General features: G+C 44.0%; 1 protein-coding gene across 3 annotated transcripts in view; it reads right to left on the bottom strand.

Annotated features, from left to right (window-relative positions):
• Positions 1 to 2,074: 2,074 nt before the first annotated feature.
• LPAR1 (lysophosphatidic acid receptor 1) overlaps positions 2,075 to 22,636 on the bottom strand; it is a 78,015-nt gene continuing 57,453 nt past the window's right edge. For all 3 annotated transcript variants that reach the window (XM_052778017.1, XM_052778018.1, XM_052778016.1), the window contains exon 4: positions 2,075 to 7,731. In XM_052778017.1, the coding sequence (XP_052633977.1) occupies positions 7,430 to 7,731 (302 nt within the window). In that variant the 3' untranslated portion in view covers positions 2,075 to 7,429. The remainder of the gene's footprint in view (positions 7,732 to 22,636) is intronic.

Raw genomic sequence — 22,636 nt, forward strand, 5'->3', positions numbered from 1 at the left:
GGGGACAATCACCTCCCTGCTCCTGCTGGCCACACTGTTCCTGATACAGGCCAGGATGCGATTGGCCTTCTTGGCCACCTGGGCACACTGCTGGCTCATATTCAGCCGGCTGTCAACCAGCACCCCCAGGTCTTTCTCTGCCGGGCAGCTTTCCAGCCACTCTTCCCCACGCCTGTAGCGCTGCATGGGGTTGCTGTGACCCAAGCGCAGGACCTGGCACTGAGCCTTGTTGAACCTCATACAATGGGCCTCAGCCCATTGATCCAGCCTGTCCAGATCCCTCTGTAGAGCCTTCCTACCCCTGAGCAGCTCAACCCTCCCTCCCAACTTGGTGTCATCTGCAAAACTTACTGAGGGTGCACTTGATCCCCTCATCCAGATCATTGATAAAGATATTAAACAGAACTGGCCCAAATACTGAGCCCTGGGGAACACCACTTGTGATCGGTCACCAACTGCATTTAACTCCATTCCCACCGCATTCCCCCAGGGAATTACAAAGAAACTGTGTGGTGAAAAGCACCTGGCGTTTACCTTGTAGCTTAATTCAGAGATGGTTTGGGCTACCTGGAGGCGGTGCAGAGAAAAGCAACACAAATGAGGAACTGGAAGGGCTCTTTGGAGGGCTGACAAGAAAGTCCAGCAAGACGTTGGTGTGCAACAACTAGAGGGAGGAGCAGATCCATAACCATGTAAAGGCTAAGCAGTTAAGAAGAGGAAGGCTTTAGACAAAAGTGGAAGAGGCTCATTTGCATCTGCTCCTGCTGGGACCAGCTCATCTGCAGCGGTCCTGTCCTCCCAGCCACGCCTGGCCTGAAGGGGCAGATCTCAAAACACACAAAGCAGGATGGGGGGGCTTGGCCCATCCAATGCCGGGGAGTGCACTGTGGGCTCTGGGCACTGTCATCCCAAACGTGCTGGCTCTCCAAGCTCCTACTCTGCGTGCTGTCTACTGTGTGCTGAGGCTGCATCTCACGTTGCTGCACGTGTTGTGCATTTAATGTTAACAGATCGCCATATAAACAGTCTGACTTTGTCAGCAAATGGTGATCCAGGGCTTAAAACAAAAAATCCCAAAGGCATTGCAGTGTGTTTTCACAAGGCGTGATTTATTTAGCAATTGTGTATTTTGGCTTTCTGCTCGTTATGTCCAGCAATCAAGCTCTATGGGGCTGCTTTACATTACACATGCCATGTCATGGAAAGCCCAGCACCATGGCATTAGGCATGAATCACCAGGGGTTGGGGAGAGGAAAAAATCAAACTCTTCCATTTTTATTTTTCTACCTAATAATGCCCTCAGTGATTAGTACTGCAACTTTACCTTAGGAATGCCAACTTTTTTTTCTGTTATTTTGCTGAAGCAGACACTTGGTTTTTCTCAGTACCTAAGTGATTAGCTTCTCTAACAAAAGGCAGGGTGTTAATCAATCCTTTACCTAAGACCTCTTTTCTTCAAAATGTGAAATAGGAATTAGCATAAAAAAAGAGTCTTAAACCAGTTATGCCCAAACAGCATTGAAATAATACTTTTTTTTTCAGTACTTCCTCCTTCCTATAGCTTTGTGTGTGTGGACACATTCATTTCTATATATAAGCTAACCAGCTTTGGTTTAGTCAATGCATGACCTTCTATGGTTAAGTCAAAACTGGGGACACATTCTAGGACAAACATGTCCACGCTTAGCAAAAAAGGAAAGGGAGTAGAAGGGGAAAGGAGAAGGGGAGAGGGAGAAAGAAAAGAAGAGGGAGAGGGAAAAGAAGCAACAGGTTTTTTTCGTCTGTGCAGGAAAACTTTTCTATGTAGCAACAAGAGGAAGCCTGACGTTAAAAGGTGCAAATGTGGACTTGAAAGGAAGGAAGGTGGGCAGGTAGGAATCAGGAACAGAACTGATTATTAAGTGATTTACTTGAAATAACCCACCCCTTCATTGTCCCTGTGTTTCATCCCTATGCTATCTCCTGGAACAGACCGACCCATGCCCCTACACAGACATGCTTTTTGAGTAATTTCCCTCCATATCCAAAATACCAGCTCTCCCAACAAAGGGTATTATTTCTTGCACACTCCACATTGCACATGCTAAATACTTTATTGTACTAGATACAACCTCTAAACATTTACAGTAAGTGCACTTAATAGCAAAATTGTTTGCCAAACCTCATTGGCTCTCTCCATACTTGTGAGTGAGAAACATGGTTTTGTTTAAACAGGAAAACAAATGAACAGATTCCTGAGTCTCCCACATACACTTCTGGTTATCAGAAGTTTATCACAGGCAAACGGGAACATTTCATGGAGGCTCTTGCTAAAATCTGGCAGCTTATTAGTGGGCTGGATTTCCATGTACCACAGAAGACAGCAGCATAGTTTAATATCCTTGGGTTTTGGTGTTGGTTTTTTTTTTTAATATCATCAACCTCTTTTTTTCTCCTTGATAGACTTAGAAAACTGGAGCTGGGTGAATAACTTTGTGGAAAATCCTATAAGAGGAGAAAATGGGAGGAAAGAAAAGGAGCCTTTTTCTTGAGGTGGCGTGGCTGCACAGGTGAGAGAGTTAATACTCTTTAAGCTATCTATTGGAAGTGGCCTTTCCAATCAAACAGTAAAGCCTGGGAAATTCGGCTGAACAAATGAGACTGCAGTTGCAAATCCCCTCCATACAGACACTAGCATATAGCACAGACTGACTGCTAATGGCAAGAACTGATCAGAAAGGACACGATAGGTAGACTTGCAATTGCAAATTGCTCAACAGGAAAGCCCTTAAGAGGACCAGAAAGGAAAAGCCTGTATTTGGGTTACATTACTTCTGCAGCAGGTGGAAAAGAGCCAGTCCGCTAAGGCTGACCTCTGCCAGCTCCATCCTGTCTCATGGTCAGAAGAGACCCAAAGGAATGACAGGTGCAACGAGGACGGGGTCACACCTTGGCGTGGGGTGGGGATGATGCCCTAGAGAAACACCTTTGCCAGCTCTGCTTTGCATCACCTTGATTCACAGTGATAGACAGGCTACGGGTGTTTGCACCAAAGCCTCTCCATCTGGTGGTGTCTTCTTTAATCCCACCTGGGGAGAACAACCTGCTGGGTTGGTTTTTATTTCTTTCACAGAAAAAGCAGCATGGTTTTAGTCCGTGGGAACCTGCTGCAGTGAGAACAGACAGAGCTGGTGGTGGCAGTGTCACAGAGAGCAACCCCAGCTGGCTTTACAGTAGTTAAGCCTGGTATCTGGTAGCATTCTTTTGGGGCAACGTGCAGGTCAGAAGCTACAAAACTTGCTTCAAAAGCAGAGCCCACTTGAGTTTCCCATGACAGATTCCTTCTGGGACCCAGACTGGCCATGGCCAATCCCCCCCGACCACCACAGAGGTACAGACCAGAAGACATACTCCTCAGAGCGACCCGAAAAGTTTTATCTCAGTGCAATGCCATACTGGGACAAATTTATGCTGATATTGAAAAGTTACTTTGGAGGGGAAGCAGAACTAAGATACTGGACATAAAAATATATCCTTTCCTCTTTGACACCCAAGTTACCCAGGCTTAGTTTGCACCATGAACACAGCATGCCTGCCCTTTCTTTTTCACCAAGTGACCTATGTCAAGCCTTCGCTGCCAGCTTGTTCAAGCAGTGCCACAGCTGTGACTAGTTGGGAAAGACATAGTTAAAAAAACAATGGCGGATCTTGGGGCAACTATTTAAAAACCACTGTTACTGGTGCACTATGGACAGACAGGTGTGCTTGGTTTTAGGAATCACTGAAAAAGCTCTTAATTGGTCTGCCCTTTCTCCCTGTGCCAGCTATCTGCCCAGCTTTGAGCATCCCAGTTAGCAGCCAGCGTGAAGCTACCAGGAGATCTCGGAGAACATGAGCAAAAAAAGGGTTGACAAGAAATGCAATGTGTGTCAAACACAGAATATATTTTCAACTTTTCATGTAAATGCTGTGATTAACAGCTCTGTGGACCAATGGGTCACCCAGCCTCTCTAAATGTGATCACAACAGGGAGTTAAAATTCTACTTAATAATCCTTTATTGAAAGACAATCTTTTCAATTAGGTTTCAGACTTGTGCTTCCACTGAAAAAACAAAGTAGGAAAAACACATATTTTTTGACCTGCGAATGATTTAATATCAACCATATTTCTTTTAATACACAACTGCCCAACTCTACAATTGTTGAAACAAACACCATTACATTTGAACTTCAAGAGGATTTACTTGGACCAGAGGCAGCCAGCAGCAGAAGAATTTTAATGACTGTGGGAGGATCGTTGGTATTTTAAGAAGCTTCTAAAACCTTTTGAAAGATTTGAGATAAGTAAAAATAAGTGGAGCAGGTTTTTTTCCCCTAAGTACTTTGCACCATGTTTTCACATAGCAAACTGAGTTCTAGAACTGCACAATGAAGCTGGAAAATCTGAACGGAGAAGCAAAAGTTAAAAAAAAATCTAAGATGAAACCAAGTGGTTTGGGAACCACACTAAAGAAGAGAGCAAATGAATCCTTCTATTCCCAGCTCTGGTTTTTATTCTCTTTGCTCACAGCAGCTTTAATTTCATTAGCTTGCAAAGAAACACTCAATCCACAGATCAGATTTCTCAAGGATATAGGGAGATCATGTCAACAAAACAAAGCACTAATTAAATTTTTAAACAGCAGCCACATGCTCAGTGAGTTCCTCCAGTGGAATCGTACAAGCAACATTCACGTCCTGTTGCCTTTGATCGAAAGCATTGCACTTCACCTTTTAGAAAAGAAAAAGCCACCTGCTGCCAGAAGCGCTCCTGGATTAATCTACCCCATGACTGAAATTTAACTGCTGTTAAGCATTCAAAAGGTCCAGCTTCTTGAATTTTCGAGTGCCTCTCTGGAGAAGGGCTGATCGGTGTACCTGGGCAGCAACTCCCACCTGTCGCAGTTACAATGAGAAAAGCCTCTTTGGGCATCCATCTTCACCCTCTGCACCCACCCATGTGTCATGAACAATCACAACCCTGGTTTAAAATTATTCACCCACAGCTTCTCCAAAATCACCACAGTAAATGAGGGTGAATGATTTGCTGCTATTTCTTAACATCATCTTCCCACCCTATCCAGGAGAGATTTGATAAAGAGCATGCAAACAGCAGCAACAAGGTCACTTGGAAAGGGCAACCCTCTCCCCACCAAAAAGTGTCTATGATGTCCTTCTTTTGTGGGGAAATTCGGGACAGGAACAAGTGCTCTCCATGGATCCAGGGAAGAAAGCAACTCCGAGCACTCTGGAGAAAAAGAAATTGTTTTTCAGTCAGATGTCCCCTGTCTTTGGAGGCACTCTTACCCTCTCCTTTCTTCTGCTTACCTGCGCCAGCTCAAACATCACGCAGGCACTAAAAAATTTAGGAGTGGCTTAGTAAGCAGATGCTTTTAAATGATAAAGTTCATACAGCCTGTTCTTCTCTTTCTCAGTAGTTATGTGGATATAAAATGAATCAACTTACATTCACTTGCTCTCAAACACAGTCAGAAAAAAGAGCTGTTTGCCCAAAGCAAGTGCAACATTCAATACCTCGGTCAACTGGCAGATAATACTGTGTTTATCCTCTCTGCCCACTCCCTCTTCCACATTGTCCACACAAATTTGGCTTGACAGTACAGGTGAATTTCAGTTTTACTGAAAGCAGTGGCAAAACTCTCACTTTACTGAGTGGAGACAGATTTTGCTGACTTGCTGCTCTTCCCTTCCTCAGCAAGGAACTGTCTTTTCCAAGCAATTTTATGCTTGAAAGTGTAAAATCCAAGCACCTCTTACAAGCAAGACATGCTAAAAACTCTGCTTTTTGGTGGGCTGACCCTACCCCCTCCATTTCTTCCCTGCCCAAATAGGAGAATATTGTCCCTTGTGTTACATTCCAGTACGGTACATTGAAGGATACACCTCTGATTTTTTTGTTTTGTTTTGTTTGTTTGTTTTTCTTTGTTATAGAGGCAAATTACAATGAGGAAAATGGCCCCAGGAATTTACTATTGATATATTTTACATTGTTAGGAGAACACGCAGTTTCCCAGAGAAAGGTCCCAAGTTTTTTATCAGCAAGATCCCATCTTTGCTCATATTTACCCCTATCAAGGAGTTTTGATTAATGTCACTGCTTCTTGGTAATGGAGATTCACGAGTGGCATTCCTCCTCAGAACAGCCGTATATGAAAAAAATCCATCTGTTAGCTTAGCTATTGATAACGTGTGGCTGTTATATTTAGCATGGTCTAGTCATTTGCAATAGACAACTACCTATGTTGTCTTGACTTTACAAAATAAAATTGTACCTTAGTAGTTCTTAGTAGCCCACTGTTTTTGAAATGAAGCGTACATCATTTAAAAGATACCTTACAAACATTTCTCAGTGCAAAAATGCAGAAGATGTTTTGTTTTCAATTACAAGAAAGGTTCCATAAAACCGCATACATTTTTTTCACATTAAAAATCCCTTTGCTTTCCACCATGAACAAGAAAAGCATTCCAATGCCATAAGTACTTTTTTTTTTTAGATCTATCAACCTGACTGTAGCCCTTTAAGAGCATTAGGGATTTGTCCTACTTTAAGAACTTGTCCATGAAAAACTTGGGACCCCTCACATGTTACACATTTCATACCGCACTTCAAAGAAGGACGTTAAATACCTTGTAAGTAGAGTACTGTTTATTTCATAATCTAAACAAACACTGGAATACAGTCTATGCTTTTCTACTTTCCTGCAGACTTTACAACGAGCTTTTTTTTTTTCATAATTAAAACAATCTGCATACACACAGAACATGCATGCTCTCTAACAGCAGTAATGAAGGTAAGAAGAGTCAGTTTCCATCGTCTTCTTGTTGCCTGTATTAGAAAAAAATACTTTTGTTTTTACTGTAGTTATGGCAGTGTGGCTAAGGATACGAAGACTAGAGCACAGTTTTACTCCCTGCACAGAAAATGTTCATCACAAGCATGCTGATGGTGATAAATATTACATGTCTATTAAATGATAGGCATACTTTTATCCCCTTTACTCCCTTTTTAAAAAGACTAAGTGGCTACATGTAAATGCAGTGAAGCAGGTATAAGCTTAATTAATCAGAGTTGACTCAGACTGGCACCAAGATGCAGCGAAGTCTGACAAAGTCTCAGCAAGGCTTTCCATGGGCTATCGATGACCTCTGCCACAAGGCATCTGCCTTCTACTTTTTGAAAGTAGAAATCAAAGGCCTTGCAGCACAGCCAGTCCTGTGGACGGGATGGACTCCTCCGGTGTGTCGGGCTCCCTGGAAAAGAAGCACTTGTAGTCCATTAGTGTTTGAGAAAACCTTGTGAGTGGGTTACCTTCCCTGGGGCCGTGCACCCCCCCCCCACTCCACGGCGTAGCCTGCTGCTCTTTGTCGGCCAGGCGGCCGGCTGTGGTTTTACACCACTGAGTGGTCATTGCTGTGGACGCCAGCCAGGATGGTGTGGTTGAGCGAGGATGCCGACCGGTCCGAGCCTTCGGTGGGGCCGTTGGCGCTCTCGCTGCGCTGGCAGCAGAGGATCTGCTTGAAGGTTGCGCTCATCTCCTTGTCCCGGTAGGAGTAGATGATGGGGTTCATGGCAGAGTTGAACTCTGCCAGGAGCAGGAAAAATTTTTCATAGGCCAGGACGTTGCACTGGGGACAGCAAACATCGAGGAGCAGCAAGACTAATCCCGGGGTCCAGCAGATTATGAAAGCACCTATGAAGAGAAAGAGTGGACAAAACACAACAAAACCCACAAATATACTAATGCACCATTACTCATCAAAGCACTATGAGAACCACCCAACTGGAAGTGACAATTGTTAATTTTCTCTTTCAAGAGTATCGTTCCCACACTATTTCTTCACCGACCTGATGAGAAGGATGCTTTTTAAAGATCTGTAAATGGTTATGGGCAGCACATCAGAAGAGCAAGACATTCCCCCCCCCACTCACCATGTGAAACTTTGCTTGGCAAATACATTTGCATTTAAAGTTGATAATGAGGAACATTTTTTCCCTTCAGCTAGAGACCTCTGACTAATCAATCTCTTGATCAGGAGAAACAATGCTGCAATTCTCAAACTAATAACAACAAAGAAAACCTTTCTGTGAGTGCTGTGACTGAAGCATCAGTAACAGAAAAAGAGTGGTGCAGGCAGCAATTCTCAAGAAAAAGAAAGCCTGGGTCTTGTTAATCCATTTCAGCCCCATTATGTAATGGAAAGTCCTAAACACACATCCTTCTTGCACTGAAATGCCATCCTTCAACAGATCTACTTCTTTTCTTAGGGCTCTATTCAATAGAAATTCAGAGGCTCCTCAGGCTTCAATAGTGTAAATGCCAAAGAGCCTTACCCTGATTAAAATCCTTCCCCCTCCTTTCTCTGCTTTTCAAAGCTCTGAGGGGAATAAAGCCCAGAACAAAATTCAGGGTTAAATGCAGAAATGAAATCCAATGCCTTGCACTTTATTTGGAGTACTGAGTTAAACGAAGATGATAACTCCTTGCAAGGTTAAAGAGGTTTTAAATATAAGCACTGCTGGGGAAACCCCTACACACCCACCAATCATGCCAGAATGAAGACAGTGCTCCTGAGATTTTCCAGGCTGACATGCTTGACTGAGGTGGAAACCAAGGTCTTATCATCAGTGGGCAGGCTAAGTGCAGGCAGCGGCAGTAAGGGCTTCCCAGCACTACCCAGTGAGTGCTGTTTTCACACAGGTTCTCCTGTCACTGTGGTATTTATTTGTTAACATGCTGCCTCTGTTTTTTCTGCAGTAATGCTCTCTGCAGGTCTAGCAGCTGACTACAGTCAGTTTCCATGGCACACAGACTTTTTGCTGTGCCTGCCAAGAAGATGCCAGCTATTTCCACCTTGGGCAGTGGCGACTGTAACCTATGCAGACACCTTTCTGTTTGGATACCAAACCTGCCTAGATCAAACAGAAGAACATTTTCCAAAGGGCTTTGCAAACATGCAGGGTGTGCCGGACTACAGACACTGGTTGCCAACCAGGCAACCACACACAGGCTTTCTACATATCCAAAAGCACCCCTAAACCGAGCTTGCTTGCAACGGATGGTGCCACAGTGCCACTCAATGCCTATCACTTTGCCAACCAACAAAGGGAAGGAAGCTGGGACGCAAACTGCCAGCTGCCAGTACAAAGCACCGACGTGTTTGGCCAAATGACTTTGTTAGGGTATGGCAGCAATTTTACAGCATAGGGATGAAACTCTCCCATGCTGAGGTGGCATCAAACACATGAATCCACTTCATAGCTTTTGTCTGCAGCTCTTTCAGATTCCAGCAGTCCTAGAAAAGAATACTTGAAACCCATGCAAAGGACTACAGTCTTTTGTCCCTTCCTTGTACCTGCTCCCAGAAGAGTAGCAAACTGCATCTCTTTATTTGCAGGATCGTCCAAGTTGATACAGAGGCTGCCCTCTGCACAGAGCAGCTCTGCTGAGCTGGTTTCTGCAGAAACAAAGCCAATCTTTCAAATTCAACCACTCACTGCTGAAACTGTGCATGTTGTGTTCAACCTCCTAGCTAGCGAGGCAGCGGTGGACTTTGTTCCAGCTTGAGCATGTATTTTCTTCATTACAGGCTGCCTTGGGAGAACAACATCAGAGACGGAAACACTGCGAGTCATGGGATCTACAGTCAAGGACAAAAGATGATGACAGCATCCTCACCAGGCCTGTAGCAGAAAAGTCCAATGTGGGAACAATGGATCTGACAGGAAAGCTCTCCTAGTGTTGTTCAAAGTTGCAACTGAAAGCTTCCAATTTTCCAACAATTTTTTTGGTTGGTTTTTTTCAAATCTGTTGTTGAGAAGCTAAATATGCCAAACAGAACGTTCTGTTGCTATCGTTTTTGGGTATGTTAAAAGCAGCAACAACAAGAAGCAAGTACGGTGAGGCAGGTAGGCATTTACCCCTAAGAAAGCCCCAAAGTCTTTGACAACAGTCCACATGCAGGCCACTGCACTGAACACTGGTCTCAGGTGGAGTTTCTGAGCCTCTCTGAGCTCCTCAGTATCTCATATAGGTCCAATAACCTATATGCTGAGGCTTGATGTGGTTGCACTCAAGAAAAAGTGGATGGTGGTTGAGCAAGCAACTAAATGCTCTGTGCAGCTCGTGCTACACTGAAAAAAGATAAAAACAAAGGCTTGTCTTCCCACTGAGCTCTGGAAGAGAATGGAAGTCATTATTCTGCAAGTTGTCACTCTGCTGTTCATGACAGGCCTGGAGCTGGGTCAAAGACGTGCTGGCAGCCCGGGTGTCAAAAGGAGAAGAAACCCATGTTGCACAGCTCCAGACCTGCTTTGGTAATGTGGGCTTTCTGCTGCCCCGGCCCCCAGCCACAGGCCAGGCTGACTTTCCAACCTGTGTCCTCCACGTGGCAGTGGAGCACACAGCATCCAGGACTGCACCTTTGTGCAAACAGGGCAAGCTTCCAGCTTCTGAATAGATGGCTCACTTGTTATTGGGAACTAAAAGCCATTGAAGCCAGTCCCATTCAGTCTAGTGGGTTTTGTTTTACTTTAGCTGCTGGGATTTTCCTAGCAAAACTTCCCACCATGCTAATGGCTCCTGTGGCTTATTAAGTTAAGTGCTTGCAAAGGGTGACACAAACAATGCCTCAAGTTTTCTCACTTGTTATTTAACTGTGAGTGCCCTGGAAAATACTGGAAAGCATCACTCATGTAAGGGCATGTTTGAGTTAGGTACAATGCAAGGAACATAAAAATGTCAGACTCCTGTTACTTCAGATTTAGGAAACATCATCTGTTAAACATGGAACTCTTTCCCTGGAAGGAAAAAAAAGCTTGAAATTTATTTTTTCTACTTCTTACTTGGAACATTTGTCAAAGTAAAGTGATACTAAGCTAAAAGTGAGGTTAAATTCTTCCCTTTCCAGAAATCTGTTGTGCGTTGATTTCACCAAGAATGAAGATCTAAAAATATAATGTCTAACAGAATAATTAAATCCAAAAGCTTCCTGCTGCCATATACTGAAAAGCCTTAAGCATACACCAAAATCTTGACGTATTTTTCTGCTCAGGAACAAAACTGAGAGCAGTCCAAAGTACAGTGTGAGTAATTTCCAGGTGCATCTTAACATTTTACAAACTTGGTCAATGTTATCCATGTTACAATGCCATACAAAGCAGACTACTGCATTCATTGAATCAAATCTCGTCATCTTTGTGGATGTGTCATTGTCAGGCCATGGTACTAGAAGAGCCCAACATGCACAAATAAAATCACAGATGGTATGTCCTTCGGTGGCTGAAGAGCACTGTTGCCTGGACAGATAGAGGGGTGACACCTCCAACCCTGGCTGTCCTCAGAGGCGCTGGCACCACACAAAGCTGACCAAGCTGTTCAATTGCAGCAGAAGGAACATCCCTGTGGTCCACAGCCAAGGTCTGCCCTGCAGTTCTGGCAAGAGAGGGCCAGGTGAGGAATAATGCCTATCAGACTGAGGGGAGAATGACTAGCCATGAGACAGGAAAGCTTGAGGGAACTGGAGAAATGGCACTGCATCTTTTAAAAAGATTTAAGGAGACAAGATGGGAAGGGTCTCTGTAGACCGAGAAGCATGTTTTACAGTAGGAAATCTGAGTTACAACAAAGCAGTTGTGACACTAATATAATTTTCTGTTACTGTGTGATACCTCTCACCCAGGGCTGAAACTCCAACTCCTCAGGCATAGCCTGTCTTGCTGCACTGTGGCAGAAATCCACTGGGGGCTTTCCAACAACCACAATATGACTTCATCACATCTGTCCTGAACCCTCATCTAGTGTACCAGTGCGAATTGTATTTCCGTGGTAGCTGGATGCTTGGAAACTCCTGGGTAAGCATGGCATGGCCTCACAGCAAGATTTGATGGCAAGAGAGTAAAAACTGTTGTGGGCAATAGGCATATGAAACCAACCATGATAAATGACACAAAAATGAGTGACTAGAAAAACAAAAGAGGAAACAACTGCAAAAACCAGCAGTAGAAAAGAAACAAGCTACATGATAATAAGCACCGATGAACCAGTCATTGATTACTAGGACCCCAGACTGGATGGCTACTCATAAAATTTCTCAGGTTAGCAGGTGAAGCATTTCCTAAGCAGCACTGGTGGGGGTTTTTTTTTGGCCTTTTGCCTTGCCCAGGGTAAGTCTGCTTTTATTCCATGAATGTTTATTTTCCTCTAACTCACAACAGCAACATAAAAGAAGCACTTGTGCTCCTGCTAAGTCACACACCTCTGTCCCTCAGAGGCTGCAGTGTGATGTGGCTTTTGTCAATGCACACCTATTCTGAAACACCCCTTTTCTCCTGCTTAACCATATGGTGTCCCTTTTGTGTGCCCTCTTCCACCCATCTTAGGTGTTGACCCTGACTTTACTGATTTCTGGCATGGCCTTACACTCACCCTGCAAATTCCTCATACGGAGAAGTCTGTATGGAGGGGTAAAATATGGAAAGGGCCTCTTTTAGGGAGTGAGAGAAAAGGGGAAAAAAGATCTCGCTTGTGTTTGCAGTTTTGTTAAGATTACAGAGATAGGATAAGGCAGAGAAGACCCACTCCAGCTGAACTGCAGGGACATTTACATTCTGCTGCTGTTGCCCATCTCCCCTTGTTCACCTGCTGTCCTCTCCAAGTCCCCTCCTGTTCTCAGAATGACACTTGTATAGTGCCACTGTGGGTGGTTACACCATCTCTTCCACTGGGACAACGGTGACTGAGAGAGGAAAGGACACTGAGCATCACTGCCAGCTACCAACAGGGAGAAGGGTCTTGCTGTACTTTTTGCAGGCTGAAAGCAATGCTATGGGGAGAAGATTTGTTTTATTTAAAAAAACCATAGCCAAAACGGGCTACAGAAATGCCTGGCATTTTCCACATCCTGATACAATCCCACCCTCAGCAGGGAAAGCCACTTGCTATGCTAGCTGAGAAGCAAACTCAGCAGCTGCACAACTGCACTTCTTCACGCCCTAGCCATCTGTAAGCTGTATCAATAACCCTCCTTATCACACTACGTATTATCCTGTGCATAGCATGAATAGAGATAAGTACTGCATGAAATAGTGCTTACTTATAGCTATGTATTGTTTTCCCCAGATACAAGTATTAGAGAACGAAATCTAAAATGAATGCTGAATTATTATATATGCAAAAGATCCATGAGGATCATTTATCATGCTGTAAACATAGTGTAGGAGTAATTCTTCTAATTCTAGTCTGACATCATTTTCCCCAATTTTGCCACAACATTACTACAATATAGCTTATAGTTCTTGGTGGATGAAAACACAGTTGTTGCTGTTTTTTGTAGTTTCTGCTGCAAATAGTCAATATTGGGGTAAAGTTTGCTTCCATCCATGGAATTTTTATGTGAAAAAATAAAATGTGACTACCACATATGGACCAGATGAACAAATGTAAAATAATCCTATGCTAAATTTGGTAAATTCTCAGAACTTCAGATACGAAAGGCTTGACTGTCAATCCACAGACTCCAAAAGGCTCGGGGAAGATGACAGTCAAAGACAGTCCTTGAAAAATACCCCAGGTGGGGGAGAGCAACATGCAGTGTGCCAGTAAGAATGGTCTTGTTGAAAAGGCTATCAAAACCCCTTCACTTATTTAAGGTGTCTTTATTTAAGGAAGCTGTATGGATTTTGAATGAGTGAGAGATTCATAGCACACTCCTCCTGCAGTTTTTGATTGAGTGCAAAACGCTGCTTTCTCTGACGCGTGTCTGGGAGACTTTGACGCAACAGCCCCTTTGGGTTTCAAGCCAAACATTTCTCTGGTGGGACTGTGTGTGAAAGGAAGGGGGGATATCTCCAGGAGTGTAAAATAGGAAATAAGAAACAAAGCAAAGCCAAATAAAATCTACATTCATATTCATGCAACAGTATCTTACATGTACTTCTCGTAATATGATTTGGAGCAAGAGGTCCCAAGCAAATACGAGAAAATACACAAGTAGGGGGGCACACGGGAAGATCTGGGCGGTATGAGCTATCAGCCTGTCTTTCACAACACTGCAAGTGCCCCATCCCTGGGCACCTCCATCCAAGTCTCCCCTGAGCTGAACAACTCTGAATGCGCAGGTTATAGATAAAATCCTGACCACAGCTCTTCCAAGTGTCTGAGCTCCTCATGAAAAGTTGACAGGTTTGCCAGATTTTTCAGTCCACTGCACCCATGGTTTGCAAAGGGATCTTTAAACAAACTGTTTCTGCTAGTACTGCATCCATTCCCCGATTTCCTACCTTTTCCACAGCTATATGCACATGCACACTCCAACCTCTTCCTGAATCCTGTTCTGGGATTTTGAGCTGTTGAGTTTGGTCAGACTTTGCACAAAATAACACCTGGATCATGTAGGAACACAGAAATCATGTCTTGCTCCAAAACGTATTTCCCCTTCCCAGCAGGAATACAGTTATGTGTCTGCTTCAAACATCTGTCTTCACCTTTGAACTCCTATGCACAGAATTTATTCGCTGTTTAAGGCATGGCTATCTTTGTCAACAAATCACCCCCTCTCTGAGGCACCTGGCTGCTTCCCTCTTGAACCATTTATCTGTTTTAAAACATGCTAACAACTTAACATGAAAGCTTCCTTGGCACTCTGCCTGCACTCTAGCCGGGCTGGGAGGAGCAGCAAGCCTTGCCCACAAAGAGTGAAGTTCCAGTGTATGTTAGCATCACCTCATTCTGGGCCTTAATATTTAGTATTTCACCTGTGTCTGTTCATCCCTTTAATCCTCCTCCTCATCTTTCCTTTCAGAAAAAATAAAATAAAAGTAAAAAACTCTTCCTAAATGGACATACAGTCTTGACCACAACTGGTAGTCCTGCCAGCGTATAGACTCCTTTGCTACAGGCTGGCCTCTGCTTTTGCTGTTCTCTTCCAATGCTCACATCACCACATTGCTCCTGACAATTTATCATTTAAATACTCACTCTTACAAATTCATCACTAAAATCTTTAGGTCAAAACCCTCTTTTTAAGCCAGACACAATTCTACATCTACACCTGCTGCACATAGGGCCAACTGAAGATACACCTGACCCACCGTGGCATTTCACAGGGTGCTGACAACAACCATTAGCCAACAACCCCATTGGCACCACTAGGCACAAGACTGCTGTCTCTGAGCATGGAGATGCTCAGACAGAAAATGCCTGCAGTCGGTGGGGCTACATCTACAGCCATCACGCCTTCCTGTTTCTTGGGGTGGCTGACACCTTTGGTCTTCTCTTCCTGCTTCAGTTCACAAGCCCAGACCAGAGATTAATAAAGAGCAGGTTTCCCTCAGCAGGATTCGTAAATGGCAGCTGTGGGAGTCCTCATGAGGTCGCTCTCTGCAGCACTTTGTGCTTGCCACCCGAGTGCTTGCTGCCAAGTGCTGGAGGCAGGGTACGCTGACACTCAGCCTCCTGGCTTTCCTTCTGGAGGTCCTATCTGCTGGGTTTCCTTCTACCTGGACCCTGGGTGGCCTTTCCACAGAATGGATGTTTGAGATACCACGTGGGTCTCCAAGCCTTTGCGTATCTCTGTAGTATCTGAAGCTTTTGAGTCTGAAACAGCGACAGACAGAAAAGCCTGGGGAGGACCGGTAACAAAACAAACCAAACTGAAGAGAAAATGAGATGTGGGCAGAAGCAAGCCATCAGAACTGACCTGCTTATTTCATGGGTGCTTGTTAAACTCTAGCCCAGGTTAACGCTTGCTTGGTGTCATTCTCTGCTTGCTGCTCGCAGTCTCTGGCCAGCTGATGCAACCACCCTCAAGTACTCCTTGGCTGACATCTCTGAACAAGAATCAAGTGCTAATGCAAATGGAGGAGACCAGGACTGTTTTTCAATTGACACCTGCAAACCAGAGGTGTTCGAATACGTCCTTTTTTCAAACGTATGCTTGTTGTGGTTTTAAAGAATACTTTGCAAAGATGGCATGTGCAAACTGCTTTCCAAAAAGAAAAGCAAAAGCTGGAACCCATGGCAATTTATCTGCATCCATTTGAATTCCTCAAATCAAAGGTTGCTATGGAAAAACAGAATTCGCCACTGATCTAGTGACTGCAGGAGAGAGACAGTGCTCCCCCCACTGCCCCCTGCAAAAGAAGAAAGTAAGCCTTTTATCTATAAAAAGCACTTTAGACAAAAACAGGAAGTCATAAACGCCAATGGTCAGGATTCCAACTGATTTCTAAATTCATAAAGATATGTGAAGCTAATCTCTGAAGAAAAGCCTGGCTGTTGCCAAAACAATCTGAGTATTTATCTCTGTGTAAAGAAAGACAAACAGTAGTCCCCATGGAGTTTCGCTGTTGCCAAAAACCTGACACACAGAGGAAATTTTGCTGTCTTTTTCAACTTTCAGGCATTCTAGATGAGCCTTCATGCTCTATTGTGGACAGAAATGCTCCTACAGTCCCAAATCATTGGCGGTAGCTTAACTTTAAAACGAGCACAAAACCCCAGCTGGTAAGAGGCTCCTGAGGCTCATGGTACTGGTCTCCCTGGGTCACGGTGACACAGAACAAAGAAAAGCAGGCAACAGATGTCTGGGGAAAATCAGAGGCAAGAAACTGCCTTTCAGTCCATATCTGGCAACCTACTTGCATCTCCTAGTCCAAACTCAGCCAGGATCCTCTTGACGGGCACTGATTGCTTACGGTCATGACTTGGGGTGCCAGGTGGGGGACAGACCCAACCCTGAATGGCAAGAAGACCCTGTCCTAGGGGTCTGGGTGAAGCTTTCAGGTCCCAGACATGGGCCAGCTGGAGGTGACCAGGTCTGGTGGCAACACAAAGGTGCCTAGGCAAAGACAAGAGGTCATCCGAGGCAGGAGCGGGACAGCTGGCGCCCCGCAGGCAGGGCTCACAAACCCAACATTGTTCTGCCTGCCTCTGCAAGGTCTATTTAGCGTGCTTGGGACTTGGGTGTTTCACTGCTTTTCTAGTACCTGCAGTTTTCAGTCACAGAAAAATCATTCACGGCCATGTGGAAAAAACTCTATTTTGCCCACTTTTCCTTTGGAAATCCATATACCCCTGTGGTACTCTGGTACTTTCCCAAGGACGGTCACAATGCTACACTCAAACAATACAGTTTGTTTAGCAGATTTCAAACAACTTTGGTACACAAGATTGTTTAATTGTTTTTTCTTTTGTTGTTAAGGACATTAAGTGTTACTGGTATTATGTTTGGATAAGCTCCAGTTGCAACACAAGTTTCCAAATGAATCATGGGTGGATGCAATTTAATATGTAAAGGACTGCTTTGATTCTTACATAAGATGAAACTAGTAATATTAGAAGGAAAATACCAGCCTCTATCTGCTTCCTTAATAGGAATAAAATTTGTTTCTCCCATGCTAGTACCAGAGTGTGATTAGGAGAAAGTGTTACAAAAAGGTAGAGATACTTAAAATGGCTGTATTAAATACCAGCTCTACCTCAGCTGCAAGAAAACTGTGTGTGCTTTTGTTTTTATATAGCCATACTGCAATTTATCTGATTATAGCTAGCTGGTTGAGCTGTGGTAGACACCCCTCAAGGGAACTGCATTAAGACCAGTTACACGAAACAGTTTTAAGAAGCAGAATCCAGTGTGACAGCTGTGCTCCTCTGGGAAAACTAAGAGCATGAGCTCTGGAGTGAAGTGGACAACAGGGAAAAAGCCCTCTTGGTTAATGGGATGTCACTCCAGAATAAATCTTCCTGGAAAATCAGTCTGTCTTTTGGATGTGTTAGGATAGCCTCCTCCCCCAAAAGACCTTCTACTCTGCATCTGAATGTTAACAAATCCAACTACTGCCTTAAAGCAGAAGCAGCCTTGGACAGACTGTACACAAACAACAGCACTATGGTAAGTCACCTGTACACCTCACCACCCAAGCAGTGTCAAGGCCATATGGACGTTGCTCGGGCTATCAGACTACCAGTGAGGCATCTACAAGTAGCAATGATAGAAACAGACAGATAGCAGCAGACATGGCAATGCACTTCACAAGAGAAGCACTGAGTGAAGAAGCACCCAAATTTTGCTCGTGGTAAGTATATACTGACAGCTTATCAGAAGGGTAAATTTCAGGTTTTAGCACTTAATTCTATATCTACTCTTTTAAACCTGTATAGATGAGGCTGATATAACTTGTGCAGAAAATATGGCTTTTGGTCTATATTTCTACGCTGAAGATGAGATATGGTTTAAAGGGATGCAGCTACCTCTTGATTCTCACAGATGACTCTGAATTTCCTTGGAATATCTAATTTTCCCTGTCTGGACAAGATACCATCATACCGTAACTTATGTCCTAGGTGTCAGGGAGACTGAGAGATTAGTATCTTATCAACTTCTACGAAGCCAGTCTCTGTATTCATTAAAAATACTATCATGCAGAAAGAAGCATTGGAGCAGTGTACAGTAGGTACTTTTTTCCCTGTCAGAAGCGTGTTTGCCGTCCTGCAGTATATAATATTACTGCAGTAATGACAGTATTTCCCATACTTAGAATGGGAAATACAGTGAACAAGTCTGGCAATGTTTTATGGCTGGTGGTAAATATCTGGATCCCAGTGGCAGCTTCTCTGTGATTTCCTTTGTATTTACCATTACAGAATCTACATTGATTTAAAGTCTTCAGGCAAACACAAAAGACAGCAGTGATAAAATTTAGCCTTTATTTCAACTCATAGCTTCAAGAATCACATTACCAAGCCATGCATTACACTGGGGAAAAAAAGGTGTGGTGTGTCTTCAGCTAGCCCTTTCACCAGTACACAGCTGTGGAAAACCCTGGGAACGCAGCTATTGGGGGAGTGATGCTTTGCACAGTTCTGTTTTATGTCATTAGGTCAGGACAAGCAAGCAAAAAACAAAGCAAGAGAAAAAATCAGAATGCGTTAGACACCCTCATCACTACAAACGAGGGAACCCCAGTCTCATCTACTTAAAGGGTTAGCCATTAAAACTGCTTCTGGGTTAGATGAGTTATGCGTCCTCTCACTATTACTGAGTTACCCCACATTCTGTGCATTTATCGGAGATGTGAGTTTGATTTGGCATACTGAACTGATCCTGGTTTTTCAGCTGGTTTTCGGGAACAGCGCTCTACCTTTGGCAGTCTGCTCTCCCATTCTAAATTTAACCCCTGCTAAGCAAAGTATGGCACCTAAAAGTGTCCAAGAATAGTGCTTGCCTTTCAGCTACTGTGTTAGCACCATATCCTGTGTCACTGTGGCTTAAAGATTTCTACATAAATAGCCTCTGAAACCACAAAAAAGAGCACTATCATACTATTTTGAAGGTTGCTCAATCTGCATGTTTCTGAGGATGTGACTCCTTTGACCTCTGGCACACAGTTTGCTCCAGTGTCCCCATAAAAGACTGTAGATTTTGGCTATGATAAAAGAGAACAATAATAATGAAGAAAAAGAAAAGCAGCACTAAGTCTTCTCTTTCAGTTCACTTACTTACTCCCACCTACTCATGAAAGAGCAATTGTATTGCAGCAGAATTCTTAAATACTTTCAACGTCAAAACAGGGCTGATTCCCAGCCACCTTCATTTCTTTCAGGGGTGTTCATGAGAAGTGCCAGACAAAGGTCATTTAAATCTAGACCCTATCTACCAAGCAAGGAAGGAAGAGGCGTTAACATTGCTGCTTTCTCTGTAGCATGCCTCGACTGCAGCTTGGCTTTGTCCTTGGTCTTCTACCACTGGGCATGAAAGAGCCGTCTCTGTTCCCACTGAACTCCCGGCCTCTCTAATGAGACTGCCAAAGATAACAGTAATTATTTTCTACTGTCACCTGCCTTCAGACTAAAGGTGAAGCCAACTCGTCTCTCACAGTGACACAGAGAAGGCAAGCTGCTGCGAGGGCAGGGCTCGTGGCTGTGCTCGGGCAAGCGCTCCCCAGGGACATGCCAGGGAGCGCACTGCTTCTGCAGGGCAAGAACTTGAAAATTTTTCCCTTTTAGCACTCTCTGCTTGCCAGGGACTTCAGTCCTCAAGGGATATGGGATCTAAATGCCATTCAATGTAAAATCTTTGGCAGTTGAAAATGAAACCTTCTAGAAGTTTTCAAAATACAAAAGACATTTTAAACTGTTCTCTGAGATGCTGACCAAGCCGATCTGGTAACAATTCACCTCACCATTACGTATGGCAGGGCAGCACTTTACTTTTTAAAATAACCACTAATAACAGTTCAATCAGATGTGGGAGATCAGCTACATACAGTGCAGGCCACACCAATGGCTGCCAGAGGTAGAAGATACCTGTGAAAGCATTTGCTTCACACTTGGAAAGCCTGAGACTGCATGCAGAGAATGACAAAGCAGTGGCATCCAAAAAGCAAGCCTAATTTGTTCTGCATGCTCTGAATGGCCCTTAGATCTGTCTAATCCCTTCCAATTGATCCCGCATGCTATGCCCACCGGCCAAATCTGCATAGCACACTGCTTTGATCACTCCACGGGAACAGGTTCTAGATGCAGGGTTGAGCTGTCTGCTCAAAGAAAGGGGACAACATATAAGCAGGGAGCCAGCTGTCAAAGAAATTGTAACTCCACTGACTTCCAGAAGCAGTTGTAAAAACAGTCACAAATGGTACAGCTGCACTGAAAGCAGGCCTCTAAAAGAAAAACAAAAGGCTCCTCCGTACTCTTTCTGTGGAAAACCACAAGAAGTTTCTGCAAGGTTATCAGTCCTCAAAAGAAGGTCTTAGTACATCAAGGCCACCTACTGTATTGCATCCTTCTGCTTGAAATAATACAGGGTTGCAATCACGATACAGGTTGCAAAATAGAAAACCTACCTAGCATAACATCAGCTGTTGCTCCCCAATGAAAAAGGAACTGAAGGACTAAGACTGCTACCAAACCATAAAGGCAACTTCCAGCTGGATTACCTTCAGTAGCTGCACAGGTCTGCAGCTCACCTATGGGGCTGAGGAGGCAGCAAAGGGACAGACTAGCAGAAGGGGTGAAACAGGGCCATGATTATTAAAAACCAACATGTCTTCAAATTCCTGCTGCCAGCTTCTGAATTGCTCCATGTTAAAAAAACACCTACAGCACCAAGCAGACAGGTTGTGCCCACCGGCATTGGACAATGGTACCGGCATGTGTCCAGGAGGTGGAACCTGGAGACACAGGAAATAAGTTTTATTGCAGTGCGAGCTAATTAAAGCACCTATACTGAGTACTCCTCCTCCAGCACACACCCAAAACAGTACCTGCAGGATCATTCAGATATTTTAATTCAGCACTGGTCACAGTAGTTTAAGTCAGATTATTTTGGGACAGACACACTGGTATATGAATTCACAAGATTTCTAAAGTTGTTTTTTTAGCAGACATTTGTGGGCTTGCACCTAAAGCAAACAGGAAGCTGCGTGAGATAAACTGAGACCTTTGAGGCGAAACGCCCTCCATTGGGGAATTTTTGGATTTACAAAAAAAAAGGCAAAAAAGCAATTAGTACATTGTAAGCAAATTGCTTGCAAAATCCTTCTACTCAGCAAAGTAACTGCTTCCAAGAAGTACCTCTGCTGCTCAAGCTCAAGTGTTCAGAAAAGAACAAAATCCCCTAATCATTCAGCAACACACTGAAGGAAGCCAATCAGAGCTGACCTCATTTTCTTTTAACCATGAAAGGAATATTGAGGCAACGTTGAAGTAAGCTCCAACACAGCAGCAGCATGTAGGGGAGACACATAAAGGAGGAGCCCTAATACAAAGTCACATCAGCCTTTACTAGAATTTATTTAAAGCTCCTGGTGATACTTGCTAGCTTCTCACCATTTTTCTGCAGAGCTCTGAGCAGTAGCTGTAGCAAAGCCACGCTAGCAAAATTAGGGATGATTATAGCAAGGCAGAGAGACCATCCCAGTGCTGTAGGAAGAGACCGTGCCTCTAGCTGCTTGTCTTTAATAGGCAGGCTTTGTTGCCTGGGGATTGATCACAGCTGTGTCTCAAGTAATAAAGACCCAAACCAACTAGCACAACAAGCTTTGGATCTGTAGGTTCTTACTATCTTAGCTGTTCTGCAAACTATGAGGGGAGGAGAAGGGCACAGATTTTCTGTCTGTGGTACCTTGCTGGAGAGGCAAGCAACAAGGGATGAGTCCACTTGTTACTCCTTCAAAATTAACCAGCATTCACACTTCTTAGTCACCTGGTGATGCCACAAACATTTTTACTGGCACCAGTGCTCTCTCTGCTGTCCTGCCATCTGAATACTGATATTGTAACTGTGTCCATTAATGCTCTATCTTTGTGCACAAGAATACATGGCTGGGAACAGGGTAATGACCAGGCAGGTTTTCCAGACTGACCTACTGCAAGTTTGATGATTATGTGATATTTCCAGCACATATTTTTCTGAAAACACTCACTGTTTATATTTATCATTGACTACACTCCTGCCTTAAACAGCATTTATCAGAGAAGGCACATGCAAGTTTCACCAGCTCTAATGGTTTTAAGGATGCAGCGTTGGTGTACGCAACAAGGCTGAACATAGCTAGAGGTGCAGGGCAGGTAACGTGGTCTGGGCAGGACAGTCTTC

This window comes from Harpia harpyja, chromosome Z (genome assembly GCF_026419915.1).
Source record: "Harpia harpyja isolate bHarHar1 chromosome Z, bHarHar1 primary haplotype, whole genome shotgun sequence".
NCBI classification, from domain to species: domain Eukaryota; kingdom Metazoa; phylum Chordata; class Aves; order Accipitriformes; family Accipitridae; genus Harpia; species Harpia harpyja.